General features: G+C 43.2%; 1 protein-coding gene across 1 annotated transcript in view; it reads left to right on the forward strand.

Annotated features, from left to right (window-relative positions):
• ATO (splicing factor-like protein) overlaps positions 1–21,580 on the forward strand; it is a 53,434-nt gene extending 31,854 nt beyond the window's left edge. The window contains exons 2-12 of the mRNA XM_086518093.1: positions 17,110–17,223; positions 17,662–17,766; positions 18,612–18,766; positions 19,052–19,148; positions 19,230–19,388; positions 19,501–19,572; positions 19,655–19,783; positions 19,876–19,953; positions 20,037–20,165; positions 20,844–20,990; positions 21,173–21,580. Coding sequence (XP_086374219.1) covers positions 17,110–17,223; positions 17,662–17,766; positions 18,612–18,766; positions 19,052–19,148; positions 19,230–19,388; positions 19,501–19,572; positions 19,655–19,783; positions 19,876–19,953; positions 20,037–20,165; positions 20,844–20,990; positions 21,173–21,319 — 1,332 coding nt within the window. The 3' untranslated portion in view covers positions 21,320–21,580. The remainder of the gene's footprint in view (positions 1–17,109; positions 17,224–17,661; positions 17,767–18,611; positions 18,767–19,051; positions 19,149–19,229; positions 19,389–19,500; positions 19,573–19,654; positions 19,784–19,875; positions 19,954–20,036; positions 20,166–20,843; positions 20,991–21,172) is intronic.
• The last annotated feature ends 204 nt before the right edge of the window (positions 21,581–21,784 follow it).

Raw genomic sequence — 21,784 nt, forward strand, 5'->3', positions numbered from 1 at the left:
GATGCTAAAGGCACAAAGCTTGACTTTTGTAATGAATGTCAATATGGCAAGCAAGTAAAGCGTTCTTATTACTCTGGTGTCTCTCGTAAATCTTGTGTGCTTGATCTTGTACATTTCGATGTATGTAGCATGCCTACTAAGTCTATGGGTGGTGCATGTTATTTTGTCTCCTTTGTTGATGATCATTCTAGGAAAATTTGGGTTTATTTGCTTAAGTCTAAGGATGAAGCCTTTACTGCGTTTAAGAGATTTCATGCATTTGTGACCACCCAAACAGGTAGAAAGCTAAAATGCTTGCTTACAGACAATGGGGGGGAGTACACAAGTGTTGAATTTAACAAGTTTTGTGAAAATTTGGGCATTAAGAGGGAGCTTACTTTTCCATACAGCCCCTCTTCTAATGGTGTGGCTGCAAGATTCAATAAGACACTTTGTGAGAGTGTGAGATGCATGCTGTCCACAGCTAATCTCTCTCATGGATTTTGGGGAGAAGCTTTGAAAACTGCAGTGCATATATGCAATCGATCCCCTCACATGTCTTTGAAAGGTGACATCCCTGAAGAGGTTTGGTCTGGCAAGCCTGCTTCATATGATCACTTACGAATTTTTGGTTGCGAAGCTTTTGTGCATGTTAGACCTGAGTTGAGGAGTAAACTAGATGCGAAGTCCATTAAAGGCCTCTTCATGGGATATGGTGAAGAAGGCGAAATGGGTTACAGAATTTGGTTACCTCATCTCAAAAGGGTTGTTCGCAGCCGGGATGTTGTTTTTAATGAGGCAAGGCTGCTTCAAAAAAATTGTGCCTCAAAGCATGACCATAAAAAGGTGAAATTTCAGCATGATGTCACAAAGTGATGACGTGGCAGACAACAAAAACCCTAATTTCTACCAGAAACCCTAAAAATTCCTGCAAACCCTAATTTTTCCCAAAAACCCTAATTTCTAGAAATCGCAGAGACTAATTTTTTTTTAAAAATAAAATAAAAATTTATGATGAGCGACGCGAATCTTGCTTTTTGGAGATTACGCTGTGAGAAAGAGAGAACTTGCTTTAAAAAAAAAAAAAAAGACTCTCTAAGAGAGAGAGAGAGAGCAGTTGCTTTTGATTTGAAGCTTTTGGGGCTCTGCTTTTGGGCATCCCTTGTAACCTTTAAATTAGTGGTGAGGGCCTCACTTCTCAGAGCATCTGGACGCAGAGTCTGAGAGTGAAACCCTAGCCACTCTCTTGTACTTTGATCTGATTAATATAAAAAGAAATACCGAAAGGGGCGCCAGTCTTTGGGGCCAATATCTGTAGGCACGGAACTCCGCCGGGCCAGTGCAAATCTATTGTGATCTGTGAATTGTTTTGAAGTGGTTATTTGGTGCTGTCGCGGTTGATTCTTGACTTGGAGTGTCCAAGTCTGTTACAGTGGTATCAGAGCACGGCCGATTTCTCTTCTACGGGAAATCCGATCCCCAATTTTTTTTCCGCGGCACCTATGGCTTCACGCAAGGATCAGTCGACTCCCTCTACATCTGGAGATGCGGGTTGGGATCACAATGAAGATTCAGACAGAGAGTATGGCCCGCCTCGGCCTACGCAAGCGGAGCAAAGAGAGATGAAGCGTCGTCAATTGATCGGCGATGCAACAAAGATGATGCTCAGTTTTGCCAAGGATCCGAAATTGGCAAAATATATTAGCGAGACTTCTTTTCAGGAAGTGCATGCACAGTGGCAGAAAACCACTATACCACCCCCGAAATCTACTTTCAAGACACCTTCTGATCCCAAAAAATATTTAGAGAAGGAACTAGAAGAGGCGGTTGATGCACGGATTGCTCAACTTTTTGACGCACAGAAGAAAGCCAAAAAGCATGGCTAAAAGCAAAAGAAAAGCACTGACTTTCCAGGTTATTTGGGTCGTCAGTCGACTTTTGACAAGGCAAAGAAACAGAAGAAGCGTCTTCGATTTGAAGGAGTACCCAGTTCTTCTTCTTCTTCTTCTTCTAACAGTTCTTCTAGCTCCTCGGATTCGAGCGAAGAAGACAGAAAATGTAAAAAGCGAAGCAAGAAGCAACGCTTCGGAAAGGGCAAGAGAAAGGCAAAGAAGGTTAAATCTCGCCCAGAGACTGACAGTTCTACTGAGGACTCGTCTACAGACAGCTCAGATTCCGATGACGGAAACTTTTATGGGAACAAGAAGAATTTTTTTACAAAGCTAACCAGTATGACTTTCTTGAAGATAAAAGCAAGAAAGTTTGAGAGTTTAAGGCATAGTTACCAGGAACGGGAAACCGGAACGGGGAACGTGGAACGGCAACTGCCACAAAATGCCATTCCCTGTTATGGATACTCACGTTTGAAACACGGAACGGGGATTCGGAATGGGAACCTATAATGGGAACGGGGAACGTAGACGGCTATTCCTTGTTACTATGGTTTAAGGAAGGTGGCCACTCGATCAAGTTTGATACTTTTTCACGATACTCAGATGCTTCGAAGGCTTTGTCTTTTATACAGTAGTTTGACATCGCTTTCGCGGGAGGACGCTATTCAGAGCACTCCAAGATTCGGAGAGCTACCTCTTACTTTAAGGGGAATGCTCGTACTTGGTGGTCCACTCTTCTTTTAAACAAGACTGCGCCAGTTAAATGGCTGAAATTTAAGAAGCTTTTTATTTCTTCTTCGTTGACGCAAGAATATGAACGAGATATACGAGCTGCTTGGAACCATCTTCGGACGACCAAGAAAGATACAATCAATGCTTATTGTGAAAGATTGTGGAGCTCTTTTTCTACCCGCCTCTTCATTCAAGAAGATCTCGTTCAGAGAACAGATTGAGCGGTTTACCTTGGGTCTACCTACAGATATCCGAGATCACTGCTTGGGACAGAAGTCAGCTTCTATTCAGGAGTTGATGAGTCATGCGAAGCGGGGCTTTGCCATTCACTCTGGCAGTCTGACCTACCCCACAGATGAGGCCATGACACAACGAGCCAAACAGACTTCTGGGAATGAAAGTAGAAAGAAAAAAGAGCAACCCAGAGAAAAAGGATGCACGACCCAAGCTTACTCTTGAGGAGAGAGCTCGCTTCATCAGACAGGGGAAGTGCTTTGGATGTGGGGAACATGGACATATCTCCGCGAAGTGCCCTAAAAAGGCACAGAAAGAACAAAATGATAAAGACGATGACAGGCCTGAGAGTTCGAGAGCAACTGAGGAACGTGGCAGAAAAGGCAGATAGAAAAACAGAATTGATACCACATGGCGTGGAACCGGCATCGAATCTAATGAATGAAAGTACAAACTTTGCCGCTTTTGGGGCAAAGTGAAGGATCAGGAAGCTCTTTTGAAGGAGCCAAGGCCCGACAGACTGACGCCACAGGCGGAGGTAGTTCGACTGACACCCGGATGGGATGTTGCCATTACACCGAGCATTGGCAAACTTCGTTTGCAATGACAAGGGTGTTCAGGGCACGCGAGTGACGTTCTACTCAGGATCCCTTGGTACCACAAGGACTACGTCGTGGTTGACTACCGGGACGAGAAAGCGACTTTGATAAATGAAGGGCTTAGAGATTGTACTTGATGAACTTTAGTTTCTTACTCATTCTTTTGGGAGAGAACTGAACGATGGATAAAGATTGAATATCTTTTGACCTGATCAAAAGAACGCCAAGATTTTTCCCCACACTCATGCCGATTGCTTTTCAGAGGGCCTCAAGATCAAACCATTGATCTGATACTCAGAAGCACGCCACCGAATCGGCCACCCTATCGTGTGAGCCGAGCACAGAATGAAGAGATTATGAACCAAGTGAATGACCTCTTGGAAAAGGGTCTTGTCCAGCCTAGTACTTCACCGTATTGCTCTCCAATGTTGTTGGTTTTGAAGAAAGACGGATCTTGGAGAATGTGCATTGATTATAGAGCTCTCAACAAAGTCACCATCAAGAACAGATTTCCGATTCCTAGGATCGATGATATACTCGACAGGTTACAGGGATCCTCATGCTTTAGCAGGATTGACTTGAAGAGTGGATATCATCAGATCAGGATAGCGCCGGGAGACGTCTACAAGACAGCTTTTCGGACGACTTTTGGGTTATTTGAGTTTTTGGTGATGCCTTTTGGCTTAACCAATGCTCTTGCGACATTTAACCGGATGATGGATAGGATTTTTCGAGAGTACAGGCTATTTGTTGGCACTTTCTTTGACGACATCATTGTTTTCTCCAAGAATGAGGCAGAATATAGAGATCATCTGCTTCAGGTCTTTCAGGCATTACGAGATCACAAGTTAGTGATTAATGCAAAGAAAAGTGAATTTTTCTTACCAGAGATACACTTTTTGGGACACATTGTGTCAGCACAGCAGGAGTGCAAATGGATCCCGTCAAGATAGAGACTATCCGTGATTGGCCCGATTTGAGGAATGCCCATGAAGTTAGAAGCTTCTTGGGACTGTGTTCGTATTACAGGCAGTTCATACGAAAGTTTGCAGAGGTTGCTTCCCCTTTGCATACCTTGACTCAGAAAGGAGTACCTTTCTTGTGGGGACCCACAGAGGTGACTGCCTTTCGGACATTGAAAGAGAAATTGACTACGGGACCTATTTTGACTTTGCCGGACTTGCAAGAGTCATTTGAAGTATATTGTGATGCTTGTGGTCGTAGTCTGGGTGCGGTCTTGATGCAAGAAGACCATGTCATAGCCTACGAGAGCCGTTTGTTCTCTAGGCAGGAGATGACAACACAGATTTATGAGAAAGAGCTTTTGGCGGTTATCCACGCTCTTACTCAGTGGCGGCATTACCTACTCGGAGCGGATTTTACTGTCTTTACAGACCATCAGAGTTTGCACTACTCTTGCCACAGAAGCAGCTTTCGGAAAAGCAGATGCGTTGGGCGAACATCTTGTCACAGTTTCACTTCCAGATTGTCCATGTGCAGGGACAGAAGAATGTGGTGGCAGATGCTTTGTCTCGGAAGCTGTTGGTTTTGGCTATTTCCGCGATACATCATATGAGCTTTGAGGATATGGTCGATCAATATGCCACAGATACAGATTTTGCAGATATTTTCACACGGATACGGGATGGGAAGACAATAGTTGGATACTCCCTTCGGGAAGGCTACTTGATGAAAAAGACTATGTTGTGCGTTACACAACCGTTGAGGGAAAAGGTTATGACTGAATGCCACTGTCCACCTTTTACGAGTCACCGCAGCATTGTTCCACCATGAAAGGGGTAGAGAGAGATACTTCTTTGGGCCGAGACTCAAAAAGGATGTGGAAGAGTTTATGCGCAGTTGCTTAGTATGCCAGAAGGTCAATTTTGACAGGCATAAGGCACAGGGATTGTTAAAGCCTTTACCCATACCCACCCGCCCCTGGAAAAGTATTGAAATGGATTTCATTTTTGATCTCCCGAGAACACAGAATTCTCTCGATGATTTTCCGATTACATGGCACGTCTGAGACGATTGTCTCTGACAGAGACCCCAAATTTATGAGTTTATTTTGGAAGGCAATTTGGGAGAACATTGGCACGCAGTTGCAGTTCTCGTCATCGTTCCACTTGCAGACTGACGAGCAATTTGAGATTGCCAATTCAGTGATTTTAGATTTATTGAAGTCTTGTATCTCGGATCAGAAGACTCAATGGTAAAAGAATTTACCTTTGGTGGAATTTGCCTACAATAACACGATACACTCTTCGACGGGGAAGACACCATGTGAGATTGTGGAAAGTGCTGCGAAGGTTCCATCCTTCCTGAGCACGAAAGATCAGATATTTGAAGCGGATGAATATTCGCGAGATGTGGATACGGCTTTTGCCAAGGTTCGCGAGACTTTGCAAGAGTCTCAAGAACGACAGAAAAAGGCAGCGGATCGCTATCGTCGCGACTTGAAATTGAAGGAGGATGATTGGGGACTCTTACGTTTTGAGAAGGCACGCCTACGAAAGAAAAAGGGAAAGGAGAGGCTTTTTTCCAAAGCTTAGTATGCGATACTACGGCCATTTTCAGATTACTGAAAAGATAAATGATGTCTCCTTCCGATTGAAACTACCACATACTTGGAGGATTCACAATGCATTGCATGTGAGCCTCTTGAAACCTGTTAAGGGTGATGTGCTTGATGATGGGGAGCCTGATGAGCAACCCGAAGTGGAAGAAAACGAGGAGATCCTTGTTCTTGAACAGATTTTGACACATAACGATACGAAGAAAGGTAAAGTCCGAAAGCGGTTCTTGGTTTAGTTCAAGAACTTTCCTGCATTTGATGCGAAGTGGATGGAGGAGGAGGACCTAGCAGATACTCCTCGGATTGTGAAACTTTACCTCGATGTTTTGGTTTAGCATAGTCTACTCCAAATGGAACCCAGAAATTCAGCTTGGTCGAAGATCTGGTGCAGTGGGATGCACAAGAGGGGAGTTACTCCGCTCCTTTGTCAACAGATGCCTCGATTTTGATACTAAAGTCACTGATGTCTCTCTGAGCTTCAGGGATACTGAGAGCTGACAGTATTCTGCTGGATGACTTTATGAAATGGAATTCCTGATAATGATACTGATTTGTTCTTGACTTCTTTTGAGTGCAGGAACTGATAAACTAAATGACTGCAGCATTTTGGTCTACTTGATCTCGAATAGACATGGTTGCAATAGGGGTTAGTCAATCGGACATCGATGAGGTCCCGATTGGACCTAGATGTGATTGCTAGCTACATTGCTGATAAATCATGGTCTAAGATCCAAATGAATGTTGAATGTCATGTGATGCCCTGTGATGTTTGGTGATGTCCTATGATGTCGTGTGATGTGACTGTCGATTTTGTACATGTGCTAGATGTGTGTTCCTAGTACGTAGGTACTAACAGTCAGTGTCTGCTAAGACGGTTTATAGCTTTTGTCGGTTTTGCAGGCGTAATCGCGGTCGATTACAATGCTTTCAAGAGGGGGGTATGTCACAAAGCGATGACGTGGCGGACAACAGAAACCCTAATTTCTGCCAGAAACCCTAATTTCCAAAAATCGTGGAGGCTATTTTTTTAAAAAAATAAAAATAAAAAATTTTATGATGAGCGACGCGAATCTTGCTTTTTGGAGATTACGCCATGAGAAAGAGAGAGAACTTGCTTTAAAAAAAAAAAAAGACTCTCTAAGAGAGAGAGAGAGAGCAGTTGCTTTTGATTTGAAGCTGTTGGGGCTCTGCTTTTGGGCATCCCTTGTAACCTTTAAATTAGTGGTGAGGGCCTCACTTCTCAGAGCATTTGGACGCAGAGTCTGAGAGTGAAACCCTAGCCACTCTCTTGTACTTTGTCTTGTACTTTGATATGATTAATATAAAAAGAAATATCGAAAGGGGCGCCAGTCTTTGGGGCCAATATCTCTAGGCACGGAACTCCGCCGGGCCAGTGCAAATCTATTGTGATCTGTGAATTGTTTTGAAGTGGTTATTTGGTGCTGTCGCGGTTGATTCTTGACTTGGAGTGTCCAAGTCTGTTACACATGACCAACCACCTGTTATGCCTAATTTTGACCCTCAGGATGCACCACGAATGGTTGAAAATGTAGATGATCCAGTGGTGTTTGAGCCAGATGATGTTGGACAACAAATTGAGGCTCCTGAAGGGCATTTGCAGCCAAGAAACTGTGGGGGAGCAGGAGAGAGAGCCCACTTGCTACTCTATGCAATGAGAGTGAAGGAGAAGAGGAGAGGCGCAGAAGAAGCTCACGCAGAGAAAGGCGTGAGAGAGAGAGAGAGAGCTCGTTGAGTTTTTTTGGGAAAAGCCACGCTAATAACATTTGGGCCTGACCTTTGAGTATATGAGTAAGTGACTAGGGGGCCATTCACACTTGGGCCCCCTCACTTATAAGTCTTTTAACTTATAAGTTAATAAGTACAAGGCACTTAGGCCTTTATTCCCTAACAACCTCCCACCTAAAGGCAATGTACCTTGGGAGATCAAAGAATCAACTAACTATAATACATCAGCTGATCATGCACTTACTCATCCAACACCCATCATCTGACGGCAATATGCAAACCGCTCTGCTGGAAGACTCTTGGTCAAAAGATCTGCAGGATTGTCATCTGTGTGCACCTTGACAAGTGTAATGCTCTTGTCATCAAGCACACTCCTGATAAAATGATACTTCACCTCTATGTGCTTTGTCTTGGCCTGAAAAACAGGATTCCTTGCAAGCATAATAGCACTCTGACTATCACAGTGTAGCACAGGAACCGGTGACTTAATGCCAAGCTCTTCTACCAAACGCATGAGCCACAAAGCTTCTTTGCATGCCTCAGTGGCAGCCACATACTCAGCCTCAGTGGTAGACAAAGCAACACATTTTTGCAGCCTAGAAATCCAAGAAACTGCACCTCCTGTGAATGTAAACACATATCCAGAGGTAGACTTCCTGCAATCTGGATGTCCAGCAAAATCTGCATGTGTAAAGCCATGCACAGATGTCTCACTCTTCCCAAAACAAACGCACAAGTCTTTAGTGCCTTTCAAGTATCTCAAGATACACTTCACTGCTTCCCAATGCTTTTTGCCAGGATTGCTCATGTACCTGCTTACCACTCCCACCGCAAATGCTGTTAGGGAATAAAGGCCTAAGTGCCTTGTACTTATTAACTTATAAGTTAAAAGACTTATAAGTGAGGGGGCCCAAGTGTGAATGGCCCCCTAGTCACTTACTCATATACTCAAAGGTCAAGCCCAAATGTTATTAGCGTGGCTTTTCCCAAAAAAACTCAACGAGCTCTCTCTCTCTCTCTCTCACGCCTTTCTCTGCGTGAGCTTCTTCTGCGCCTCTCCTCTTCTCCTTCACTCTCATTGCATAGAGTAGCAAGTGGGCTCTCTCTCCTGCTCCCCCACACGTGGTATCAGAGCTTTAGGGTTTCCAAGAGAGCCATTTTCGCAACACAGATCAGAATTCTGTTCTTGCTCGCTGCGGGAAGGATATTCAACCGTTTTCGATCAACTCTGTCGCGAAGGGATCCTCTCACCGTGTAGAATCGACCTCCGGTGACAGTTTTCCCAAAATTAGGGTTTCAAAAACTGGCGAACAGCAGCCTTTTTCTGCTGAAATTGACCAATTTCGGGGTCAATTTGATGCAATTTCATTGGGGCAAGTCTCACAGGTCAATCTTACAGGTGTTTCCGCCAACGAGGTTCTGAAAATTCAGCAAAACAAGTGTTTACAGGTCTGATTTTTGCCCTAAAACAGGGAATTTCAGCAAGCAAATGATGTATACACCTTGTGGAAACTTTTGGTAAGGGTTTGGCAGTGAATGTACGCCGTTTTGGGGTGATTTCACGTGAAATTTGCTCGCTGTTTTTCTGTAACAGCAAGCTGTTTTTTGCCCGATTGCGCACATTTGGGCGTGTTTAGGTCGGCAAATCAGGGTTTCAGTGTTTGCAATCACTCAGAATGGCTTCTAGCAGTGAAAGTGGCAATTTGTTGCACATTCGCAAGCTTGAAGGGGCCCATAACTTTGCTATATGGAAGAAGCAATGTTATAATGTGATGTTGCAGAAGAAACAGGCGAAACCTATTAAGTTACAGGGTGTGAAACCGGTTGATATGGAGGTTGAAGAATGGGAAGAAGTGGACGAGTTGGCTCGCTCCACGATCATGCTTTCGGTGTCTGACAATTTACTCTTCAATGTAGAGAATGAGCAGACAGTATGGGGCATGTGGAAGCGTTTAGACGAGTTGTATGCACAGCAGAGTGCTGCCAGTAAAGTGTATTGGCTTAAGAAGCTTATGGATCTCCGCATGAAGGAGGGCACGCACATGTCAGTGCACCTCAATGAATTCAATTCTATTTTCAGCCAACTGACAGAGCTGAAATTCACAATTGATGAGGAGTTCAAAGCTACTTTTCTGCTATGCACATTGCCCGAGAGTTGGGATGTATTCCGGACAGCTCTTAGTAACTCAAGTGCGTCACTTAAGTATGCAGATGTAGAGAGTTCTCTCTTGATGGAAGAGATGAACAGAAAGAACACCACAGGTGGGTCTTCTAATGCATTGCACTTGAGAGGCAGGTCTCAACAGAGGGAGAAATCTGACAGTAAGGACAGGGCACGCAGCAAATCTCGTAGGAAAGATGTTGTGTGTCATCATTGTGGAAAGAAAGGGCATTATAAACGGGAATGCTATGAGTGGAAGAAAGAGAAGAACAAGGGTGCTGAAACTGATGCAAAGGACAAGGGACATGCCAAGAAGAGCACTGTGTTGATTGAGGAAATCAATGTTGCTAGTAGTTGTGACAGTGACAGCAGCACTGATGTACTCAATGCCTCTTCTGTGGATACACATACCCTTGCTATGGGTTCTGATGTGGACATGCATACTTGGATTCTTGATTCAGGTGCCTCCTTTCATGTAACACCTCATAGGGATTGGTTTACACAGTACTCAGGTGAGGTGCAGGGCACTGTTTATTTAGGAGACAACTATGCATGTGACATTGCAGGTATTGGCAGTGTCCAATTTTCCTTTGATGATGGTATGACTTTTGTTTTGCACAAAGTGCGCCATGTGCCACAACTCAAGAAGAGTTTGATTAGTACAGGGCAGCTAGATGATGCAGGCTATCACACCACTTTTGGTGATAGCAAGTGGAAAATTTGTAAAGGGGCCCGGATTGTAGCCAAGGGTTGTAAATCGGACACTTTGTATCCTTTGCATGTATCTAGTGTGCGTGACCATGTTGTCGCCGTAACCGAGCAGCCAAGTGTTTCTTTGTGGCATGGCCGGTTGGGACACATGAGTAAAAGAGGAATGGAAACTCTGTCTCGTTGTGGTTATTTGCCGTGTTTGAGGTATGCTGATTTTTCTCATTGTGAGCATTGTATTTATGGTAAGCACAGTCAAACACCGCACAAAAGGTCACTTTCTTTGAGGTCTGACAGGTTAGACTTAGTGCATTCCGATGTATGTGAAATGCCACAGTTGTCCTTAGGGGGAAAGAAATATTTTGTCTCGTTTATCGATGATGCTACACGTAAGGTGTGGGTGTATCCAATACGTGCTAAAAGCGATGTTTTGGATACTTTCAAGAAGTTTCTTGCGTTTGTTGAGAATCAAACTGACAAGAAGCTTAGGTCTTTGCGCTCAGACAATGGGGGGGAGTATGTATCAAAAGCATTTATTGACTTTTGTGCTACTAAAGGTATTAAAAGAGAGCTCACGGCTCCTTTTAATCCCTCTCAGAATGGAGTTGCAGAGAGGTTGAACCGGACTATCCAAGAGAAAGTTCGGAGTATGCTGTCACATGCTGCATTACCTCATGGTTTTTGGGCAGAAGCTGTGCAAACAACTATTCACTTGATTAATCGCTCACCTAGCAAGGCTTTGGGTGGAAAGGTGCCTGAGGAGGTGTGGTCTGGCAAGCCACCCTCATATGCACATTTAAGAGTGTTTGGTTGTGAGGCCTATGTTCACATCCGGAGTGAACTGCGCACCAAACTAGAACCAAAGTCTCATAAATGCATTTCCTAGGATATGGTGAGGATGGTGAAATGGGGTATAGATTATGGGATCCCGCATTACGAAAAATCATACGCAGCAATGATGTCATCTTCAATGAGAATTGCATGCACAAACAGCCCACAAAGGTCGAGGAAGTGCGCCGGGTTATTTTTCGTGAAGATGTTACGTATGGACAGCCAAGAAGGCCCAATGTTCAGCAGCCTTTACATGCTGAAAATGGTGCTGAAAATCAGCCATTAGCTGCTGAAAATCAGCCCCAACAAGTTGCCATTGATGCACCACAGGTAGGGGAACAGGTTGATGCTCCTAGACCGCCCGTTGTTGCGATGCAACCGGCTGAACAGCCTGCTGTTTTTGATGGTTTACAGGCTGAAAATCCACCTGTTATGGATCACTGGGTGCGTAGGTCTACTCGGGTGACAAGGCCCCCCGATAGATATGAACCGTCTTTGGACTATGTCATGCTTACTGATTGTGGTGAGCCGTCTTGCTATAAAGAGGCTATGCAACGGGAAGACAGTAAGAAATGGTTCAAAGCAATGGTTTCGGAAATGCAGTCTTTGGAGAAAAACCATACATGGGACTTGGTTGATTTGCCTAAAGGGCATAAGGCTCTGCCATGTAAATGGGTTTACAAGACCAAGGTCACATCTGATACTTCTTCAAAGTACAAGGCACGTTTGGTTGCTAAAGGGTACAAGCAAAAGATGGTGTTGACTTTGATGAGATTTTTTCTCCTGTTGTAAAGCTTGCCACATTACGTCTTGTTTTAGGCCTGGTTGCTTCTGAAGATATGGAGTTAAAGCAAATGGATGTCAAAACAGGGTTTTTGCATGGCGATTTGCTTGAGATGATCTATATGATGCAGCCAGAAGGTTTTGTGTCAAAGGGGCAAGAGAAGAAAGTATGTAGACTCTTGAAGAGCTTGTATGGTTTGAAACAGTCTCCCCGTGCATGGTATCACAAGTTTGATACATTCATGAGGTCTCAAGGATACAAAAGAAGTAATTCTGATCACTGTTTGTATATCAAAACGGCAAGTGATGGATCTCTTCTATTGCTGATTTTGTATGTTGATGACATGCTTATTGCGGGTAACAATGTCACGGAGTTGGATGCATTACAGCAAAGCTTAAAGAATCGCTTTGACATGAAGGATCTTGGTGATGCTAATCATATTTTGGGCATGCGTATCTCTCGAGATAGACCTAACAGGCGTCTGTATCTATCTCAACGAGATTATGTTAATAAGGTGCTACATCGTTTTCATATGGATGGGGGAAAGGCACTTGGTACTCCGCTGCCTCCATATGTAAAACTGACTGCACATGACTGCCCAAACACAGATGTATGCCATTCCTTATGGCATACGATATGTTGATAGCTGCAAAGAAAAGAAGCATTGTTGATGCTCTTAAAGGGCAGCTGAAATCTGCGTTTTCAATGAAAGACCTTGGGGCAGCTGAACACATAAGACAAGCGCCTATTGTATTTGTCGCAAGAAAAGTACATTGAAAAGGTGCTGGACAGATTAAACATAGCTGAAGCAAAGCCGCTTGGTGTGCCATTACAGCCATATGTTAAAATCTCCAAGGATGATTGTCCCAAGTCAAAGGAAGAAGCAAATGACATGCAAAGTGTGCCTTATGCTTCAGCTTGTGGCTCACTTATGTATGCTATGGTTGCTACTAGGCCTGACATAGCCCATGCAGTGGGAGTTGTGAGCCGGTTTATGGCTAATCCAGGCAGGTTGCATTGGGATGCAGTGAAGTCCATTATGAGGTACTTGAAAGGGACTAAAAACAAATGCCTCTGCTATGGTAAAGGACCAATGGAGTTGAAGGGATTTTGTGACTCTGACATGGCTGGTGATGTGGATACACGGAAATCCACAAGTGGCTATATATTTACTCTTGTGTAAATACGGGAGGTGCTGTTTCATGGTGTTCTAGATTGCAAAAGATTGTTGCATTGTCTACGACAGAGGTTGAATATATTTCAGCCACTGAGGCTTCCAAAGAAGCTATTTGGTTAGCACGCCTATGCAGTGAGTTTGTCTTGCCTGCCAAGGCACCTATGCTTGGTTGTGATAGCCAGAGTGCCATATGTCTGGCAAAGAACGCCATGTTTCATGCACGCACAAAGCACATTGATGTGCGGTATCACTTCATACGAGAATTGCTTGAGGATGGCCTTATTACATTGGTTAAGGTCCATACATCACAAAATCCAGCCGATGCTCTCACTAAGTCCCTACCCGAAGCACAACATCATCTATGCATAAAGATGGTGGAAGTCACGTAGCTTAAAGGCGCCATTTATGCCTTTAAGTGGGAAGTTGTTGGGTTAAAGGCCCAAATGGCCCCCTTTAATGTACATTTTAAAGGTTACTAACCTTTGGCCAAGTTCACATTGAACTTGGCCACTAACTTACTAAATTGGTCCTTATACAATAAAAGGGTAAGTGAGTTTTATTCAACTCACTCACTTATTCCCTGCAAGCTAGCACTTTCTCTACTGCTGCCCTTCTCCTCCCTTCTCTGCACACACACTGCACTTCCTCGCGTGCTCTTTCACTTGCACACACCGCCGCGCGTTCATCATTCTTCTTAGGGTTTAGTGTCACAAGACCAAGGTTGGATCAAAACGTACGTACTGATCCGTTCCGTACCGTACGGACGTTATGCACAGATCCGTACCGCACGGAACAATTCGTACGCCGTTTTTTTTTTGTGTGGTTATGGTTGGGTGTGTGGGAAGCCCGTACAATACTGATTTAAAATAAAAATCCAAATCTCTTGCAATAGTTACACAGTATATGGTTGTCTTGTAAAACGTGTCTTTGAATGTCTCTATAAGTTGTTGGCTTCTCTCTTGTTTTTTATTGGAAATGTCCTAGAAAATTTAGTACTTTGCGGTGTTTTTACAAGAGTACGTATTTTTACGTACGTAAAAATTTTTCCTGTACGGAACAACGTACAGTACGTACATATACGCCACGTACAGTACGTTTGGTACCACCTTGCTCAAGATGGGCACCACGTGCCAATAGAAAAGAACATAGTGAACAGACTTTAAGCACTTCAATAACAATTGATTTGAAAGAGAGAGAGCCAGATTTCATGTGTTGTGCCAGATTCCCGACTTGGGGTGTCCAAGTCTGTTACATGCTCCTAATGGGGACCAAGGGGTTTCTTATATAGGTTCTTTTGCGATTTTCCCTACGTGCTTTTTATAAATGTCATGTCAAAGTCACTTATCAATTAAGTGGTTGGTCATATGTCTATATACTTAAGTGATTATAATGTGCAAGGGGTATGCAACTATGACCTGCTTGATCATGCACGTCCTTCTAGAGGCTAACAAAATTGCTAGGCTAGATCTTAAGCTAACTAAGGTTGATGTTGACCTGTAGCAGTAGCTTGTCCATGTGGCTCATGTGCAACGCGCACGTGACAATTCATTAACTTATTTATAAGTGACATTTTAGCAAGCAATTAAAATTGTGAGGTTTATCTGAGCATTGTCCGACCCATCATTACTTACCTATGAATGTGACGCTGATGGTCAATATTCTCATTATAAGTTAGCACCACGAGTATAATACCAAGGACAACACCTTGATGTTTGCCATAGCTTCAGAACCCTCACGTTTTGCCCATCTTCATCAGCATACGCATCCCCAGCCTTAGCGTTTTCAGCATAGAGTCGCGACTCGCAGGTTAGACTTGCCCTACCAGATCAGCACCGCGATATTCAGCCTCTCATTGTTTTCAGATTTCAGCACTAGATCCATGGCGTTTTTGCATCCCAGATCAGCTAGGCAGATTTCAGCCATACCGTCATTAGAACTGTCGTAGATCCAAGTCATCTTCACTAGTGTTTTCAGTTTTCAGCCCTTAGCCTCACAGATCCAAGCACCCATAGCTAGATCCCAGCCCTTAGCCTCGTAGATCCAAGCAACCATCGCCATATCCTAGCCACATCTTAGCAAGGTTGCATCCGTATGTATGTACTGAACCATTCAGTACGGTACAACCGTACTGTACGGTACAATACATACAATACCGTACAACCGTACTGTACGGTGCAATACATACAATACGGTACTGTACAGCCAACCTGAAAAATTTGGGGGAAATCAACACACTGATTTTGGCGGACAGTTTTGGCGAGCCCTTTTGTGTGGCTTAGGCTTATTGAAGTGTGTGCCAAGGCTTAAAACTTTGGGGCGCACCTGTTACGATTCCCAGAGAGCAGATTTGTGCAGGCCTCCACTGACAATCACACAATTGCACGTACTCTTTGCGACCCCCCGCCCTCTCTAAGCATTGGTTCTCCTCTCGCATTCCTCATGTGTGTCTATTGTAATGTTAATTTGTTTATGAGTCTAATTTTTAAAAGCTCTGTGAAATTAATTTCAATATAAAATGGTTTTTTTACAAATGGTACGTACCTGAAAGGTGGTTCAGTACGGAAGTACGTTCCGTACGTACCTTAACCATGCGGTACACTACACCTTGCATCTTAGCATCTAGGACCATTGTATCAACATTTGTGCACTCTAAAGCAAATACCTCTTTAGTGTTAGAGAGGGGGCCCCATGGAAGGGGGTTCGGACCCCATCTGGTGCTAGTCTCCCTTCTCTCTCTGTTTCACTCACAGAACTCTCACTCTCAGTATCACTCTCTCTTCTCTTTCTAGTCTTTTGCACATCTCATGAAGTAAAAGGAACTCTATCATAAAGTAAAAGGAACCTTGAGTACGCATCGAGCATTCATCTCGAGTTATCACCATAAAGCATTTCCGCTGCACATTACAATCATTCGTCTAGCCTATCGCATCGTCAGAATTAGGTTTGAGTCCCTCCACCTTAGTGGGAAGTCAATACCCTTTTCTATACACAAACAAATTTTGCCAGGGGCTCCTACCTTGGGGGCCAGTACTCTAGAAGGGAACTCCCCTTCTCTGTGCAAGTGATTGTACTCCATCTCTGAAGTTACGTTGTTATTTTAAGTTCGCATGCTTCAAGCCTTTGCAGTACTTCATGGTCTCTTTTGTTGTGCCAGTACTCTAGAAGGGAACTCCCCTTCTCTGTGCAAGTGATTGTACTCCATCTCTGAAGTCACGTTGTTATTTTAAGTTCACATGCTTCAAGCCTTTGCAGTACTTCATGGTCTCTTTTCTTGTGCCAGCTGGTTTCTGTAGGTATGGTCATTGGTGTTGAGGAGGAGCCGCAGCAGCTGCCTGTCAGCTTTGCTGCGTCTGTTGGCAGCTGGCAGCTGTGCAGTCGCGTGGACCAAGTGCATTTTCTTATCTTAGTTGGAATGGGCCGTATTTCACCGGCTTTATGGGCCTTTCAAGAGTCTAATTGAACTCATGCTTAGGTTTCAACATGTGAATAGTTCAGGGCCCAGCATCCTCTGAGACTAGCTGATAAAGAGCTGTCCCATACGCTTTCTTCTAGTCGTATTTTTCAATTCATAGAAGATTCTGTTATTTCAGTTGATGTTTGTGGAACTCTATTGCTTTTTGTAACTGAATTTTGAAGTGTTCTCTAGTCTTTGGTTTGCTTGCTTACATCTGGGGAGAACTGTGTGCAGATTGATGTCTATGAAGACAAGGATCATGCCCGGCAAGATGAGATTGCTTTACTTGGAGGACAGAGTATCAGTGGTCAAAATGTGTTTAGCGTGTTCTATGATCGCCTAAAAGAGGTATGCAACCTAAGTTTTTACTTGCAGTTCATCTTTAAGCTGGCTGTAGCCAAAGGCTTTGGGGTGTCCAATACTTGGCTAAAAGAACTACTTTTTGTGTGTTAGTGTTAGATTCCATTTTACTCATGGCTTAGCTTGGATTGGTTGAGCTGGTGGTAAGGTGTATAAATGTCACCAGTTAAGGATGATTGCAAGGCATTTTGGGTTTGCTTTACATATATAGGGGTTTAGTTGTTTCTTATTATCAAAATGTACTGACACTTTGGTTGTTGATTTTTGTTATCTCATATTGGCACTTCTAAGGTACAAAACTTTGTGAAGTTTTGTTATCTTAACTTCAGGCTATTACATCTGGAGGATCACTCGTTCAGTATCTGCTAGTTAATAAATATTGGTTGTGAAATGTGCTGATATTTCTATGCCTTTGAGCTGTTGCAGATTCGTGAATATCATAGAAGGCATCCTAATGCTAGGGTGATCGATGCAGGGGATGATCCTGAAGAGGTGCTGAAGGAAGAACCGTGGGTTGACTTTAGTGGAGAGGTGCGTTACCCTGATGCCTTTTTTCTGAGGTAGTTTTACTTGCTCAAAAAAAGCTGCATGGTTTGCATTGAGTTTGATTGTTGCCTCACGCTGATGTGCTATAAGTTAGTAGTTTTCCTGAGGTAACCTGGCATTACATGGGTAACACTTCGAATCCCAATAATCATCCTCAATGGAAGATTTTTGCAACGCTTTAATTTATCACTCTGCACCACTTTTTTTGAAGACAATTCTGCAACATGTCTGCATAATTTCACAGAAGTAAAGTTTCGTTTTTTCAACATACAAAACCAGACACTAGCCTGGTGTTGTGCCAAAGTAAGACCCTATGGCAGAGGATGTGCTTAGGTGGAGTCTGTTTTGGCAAAGAAGTTAGGTTACTGCATTTCTTTCATTGTGATACCCTGTCAAGGGTGCTGACGTCTGGGTCCTTTTACATAGGCAGATTGAGGATGATGCCAAGTGTTGGTATGATCAGTGGAAATGGATAACAGGCAGAGCCTCAAGGCATATTCTCCTTGGGACTTTGTTATTCACTGCCAAGGGTATAGGCAGTAAGTGCGATGCTAGAGGTGCTAGTTTTTGTTCAACCAGGGCAATTCCAGGTGTTCATATCATCACCTCAAAAAACGCATCACCCAAACTGGGGGAACACTCCCTTTTCTGCTAGAGATATATCATGCCTTTTTTAAAAACTTGTTGGTTCTGTGACACTAGATTCCCCTGCTGCCCCGTTCTCCTCTCTATTCTAAATTTTAGAGTTCACAGTACTTTAAAGAAACATCTTTTTGCCAACATGCTTATGCTATTTGACCTGCTAAATCAATCACTTGATGGTTTTGCAGGAGGCTAATGGAAGGTTTTTGGATTTGCATGAGCTGTACAACCAATATTGCAGCAACAAGTTTGGCCAGTCAAATGACCAGCAAATCGAATATTCAGCCTACCTTAACGAATTTCCACAAACTCACAAGATTGCTCGAAAACACAAGCTTACAAAGTAACCCGCTATGTTCATAATATGGATGTCTCTTCTCTTTTGGTGCTAAAGTTTCAGAGAGATTTGTAGACAGAGTACTTCAGATTTTGTTTGTAGAATTTTGCTTCAGATAGTTGCACAGTAGAAGGTGACCAAGTCACAAAGTTATAGGTTGAAGGGTAGTATGTAATATTTGACTGTGCATACTTGATGGATTTTTTATTTGCATGTTTAATGTATAATTCCCATAAACACAGGCTATGCTATCTGTTAATTTGACCTTGCTGCTATTCTTTTAATTTACAGGAAGTACAAGGCTTATCTCTCGGACTTGACGAATTATCTCCTTTCATTTTTTGAACGTACTCAGCCTCTGCAGGATGTCGAGAAGGTGCTGTCAAAGGTACTATTTTATCGAGCGCATTGTTAATAACTATGTAGTAGGAGCAACTGTAGAAGTCTGATGGTGCTATGGCTTACCCAGGTGGAAGCTGATTTTGAAGATCGTTGGAGAGCTGGAACTATACAAGGCTGGGAGGATAGGGGAGTTGGATCTGAAAGCTCCATTGAGCTGTCTATTGACATGGATGACTATGAGTCGGTGGATGAGCTTGTGGAACTGGGGCCCGAGAAGCTAAAGCAGGTAAGCTGAACTCAAAAGCTGTAGCTTGACTGATTGTTTTATATAAGTTTTTGGCTTGGAGCAGGGGCTTGGATGATTTCAAAATGTAAAATTTGACTTCTCTTTTGGCAAGGCTTTGGCAGCTTTAGGTCTGAAGACAGGTGGTACAGTTCTACAACGAGCAGAGAGGTTGTTTATCACAAAGGTATCATTTCATCTCTTTCAAAAGTTTTTGCACTTTTGTGCCCGTGCCTCATTGTTCGAGTTTTTTTGTGATTTTTGAGCAGTATACCCCACTAGAAGAGATGGATCGTAAGCATTTTGTCAAGGGGCTTATACTAGAAGATTTGCAAGCTGCTAAAGAGATCGCCCTGGCTGAAACAAAAATGCAGCGCCTTTGTGAGCTGCTTCATGATGTATGTTGTGATTCGAGCTCTAAATGTTTGTGTTTTCAGGTTCCTCGTGTTGTTCATGGCTGATTTAGTGCTGTGTGGACTCTTCTTGGTAGGCCATTGAAGAGACCAAAGGACATGTAGAGAAGAAGCAATCTTACACGTATGAAGAAATGGAGGCAGAAAGAGAGGAGGTTTGTGTGGCAGTCTTTGTGAAAGGTCTTTAAATTGCAGGCTTTGGGTCTATTTCATATGACCTGCCTTTTTTTCATTGCAGGAGGAAGTGCAAGCAGAAACTGATTCTGATGAAGAAGAGCAGCAAATTTACAACCCCCTCAAGCTACCAATGGGTTGGGATGGAAAACCAATTCCATATTGGCTATATAAACTTCACGGATTGGGTCAGGTAAGCATTTTGCATGCTGTTGGGATCTTAGCTTGTACCAAAGCACTCTTGCGTGCACTTTGAATATTAAACTTCTCAGATAGGTTAGATCTTTGTACTGTGTTCTTTCAAAACTTCTTAATCGTTATGGTCAGTGCAGATCTTCAGTATGTAGGGATGAATCCCTTCCTTTTCTTACTAGAGTGACGTATCCAAGACCACATTACCTTTACATAGATGAGTCTATGACTTGGATACATCTCTGATCTCACTTACATCGCGTCTCATTGTATCCATCTTTTCCTCTTTCAATGCATAATTGTTCTCAACTTTGCTCAAGCCCTCTTTTAAAGCATTCATGTCCACAAGAGAGCGCTTACATTCTAGCATTTGATGCTCAAGTTGCGCCAAGTGTATTGTTTGCATTTCAAGCCCCTTTATGAGGTGCTCATTCTCAACAACTTTTTGAGTTGCTCATTCTTGACTTCTTTCAAAGTGCCTTTCTCCATTGCAAGTGCACGTAGCTTTTCACCTTGCTTGTTGATGTTCTCTTTCAATGAGACTATTTGAGTGGCACATTTTGGTGATCTCTTTCTCCTCATCACCTCCTACCCCAACACCAGTTGTAACAAGAGCGATGGCTTCAATTGACGGCCGCTTAATGATGAATGAATATTGTATTTTTGTGAATATATGCAGGAGTTTAAGTGTGAGATCTGTGGAAACTATAGCTATTGGGGCCGTAGGGCTTTCGAGCGGCATTTCAAGGAATGGCGACATCAGCATGGGATGCGCTGTCTGGGGATTCCTAACACGAAGAATTTCCACGAAATAACCATTATCAAGGTGAGCTTTGCATTTTTTAAAAACTTGCCTTCAGATGTGAGCTTGGGAGGCTTAGAATTCAATCCGAACTTGAAGATTCAATAGGGATCTTCTATAATATGCTTTCGTTCTTCAAGTTTAGTGAGTAGTGTAGCCTACTGTATTTTACAGCTTGACAAATCTCTTTTGTGTGTATGCCACAGGATGCCAAGCAATTGTGGGAGAGAATACAAGAAAGGCAAGGAGTGAACAAATGGAGGCCAGATCTGGAGGAGGAATATGAAGATCAGGAGGGTAATGTGTATAACAAGAAGACGTACACAGATCTTCAGCGACAAGGCCTTATATAAATTACAGACTATGTGCATTAGCAAGGCATTTTCTTCGATCTGGTCTTTGATATCGGTAGCAACCGGATCCTGCTCTGTGTATCACATTCTTTGGCAAATGTAGCAGTGATTCAGCGATTGCTAAGTCACCTTGCTAAACCTTGTTTGTCTCTTCTCATGGTGTATGTCATTGGTCCTGAAGGACTGGCAATTTTTCCAACACGTCCTTGGATGCGGGGTATACTTGTGCTTTAATATTCTAGATTTTGATAAAGTTCCTCACTCATTTATGGTTGTAATCCGTCAATTCTGTGGTCTTGCTTGTCAGATTGCGCTTTTTTTTAGAGATTGCAATAAATAGTTTCAGTGTTTCATTGTGACCTTCAAAGCAATTGCAAGTGCCCTTTTCGAATCCTATCGAGTATTGCACAATGATCATTTGACTGTTGTTGTCTTGTATGATCCCATGCATGGGTTCACCAAAAT

Source organism: Adiantum capillus-veneris, chromosome 8 (genome assembly GCF_014529385.1).
Source record: "Adiantum capillus-veneris isolate H3 chromosome 8, ASM1452938v2, whole genome shotgun sequence".
Taxonomy (NCBI): Eukaryota; Viridiplantae; Streptophyta; class Polypodiopsida; order Polypodiales; family Pteridaceae; genus Adiantum; species Adiantum capillus-veneris.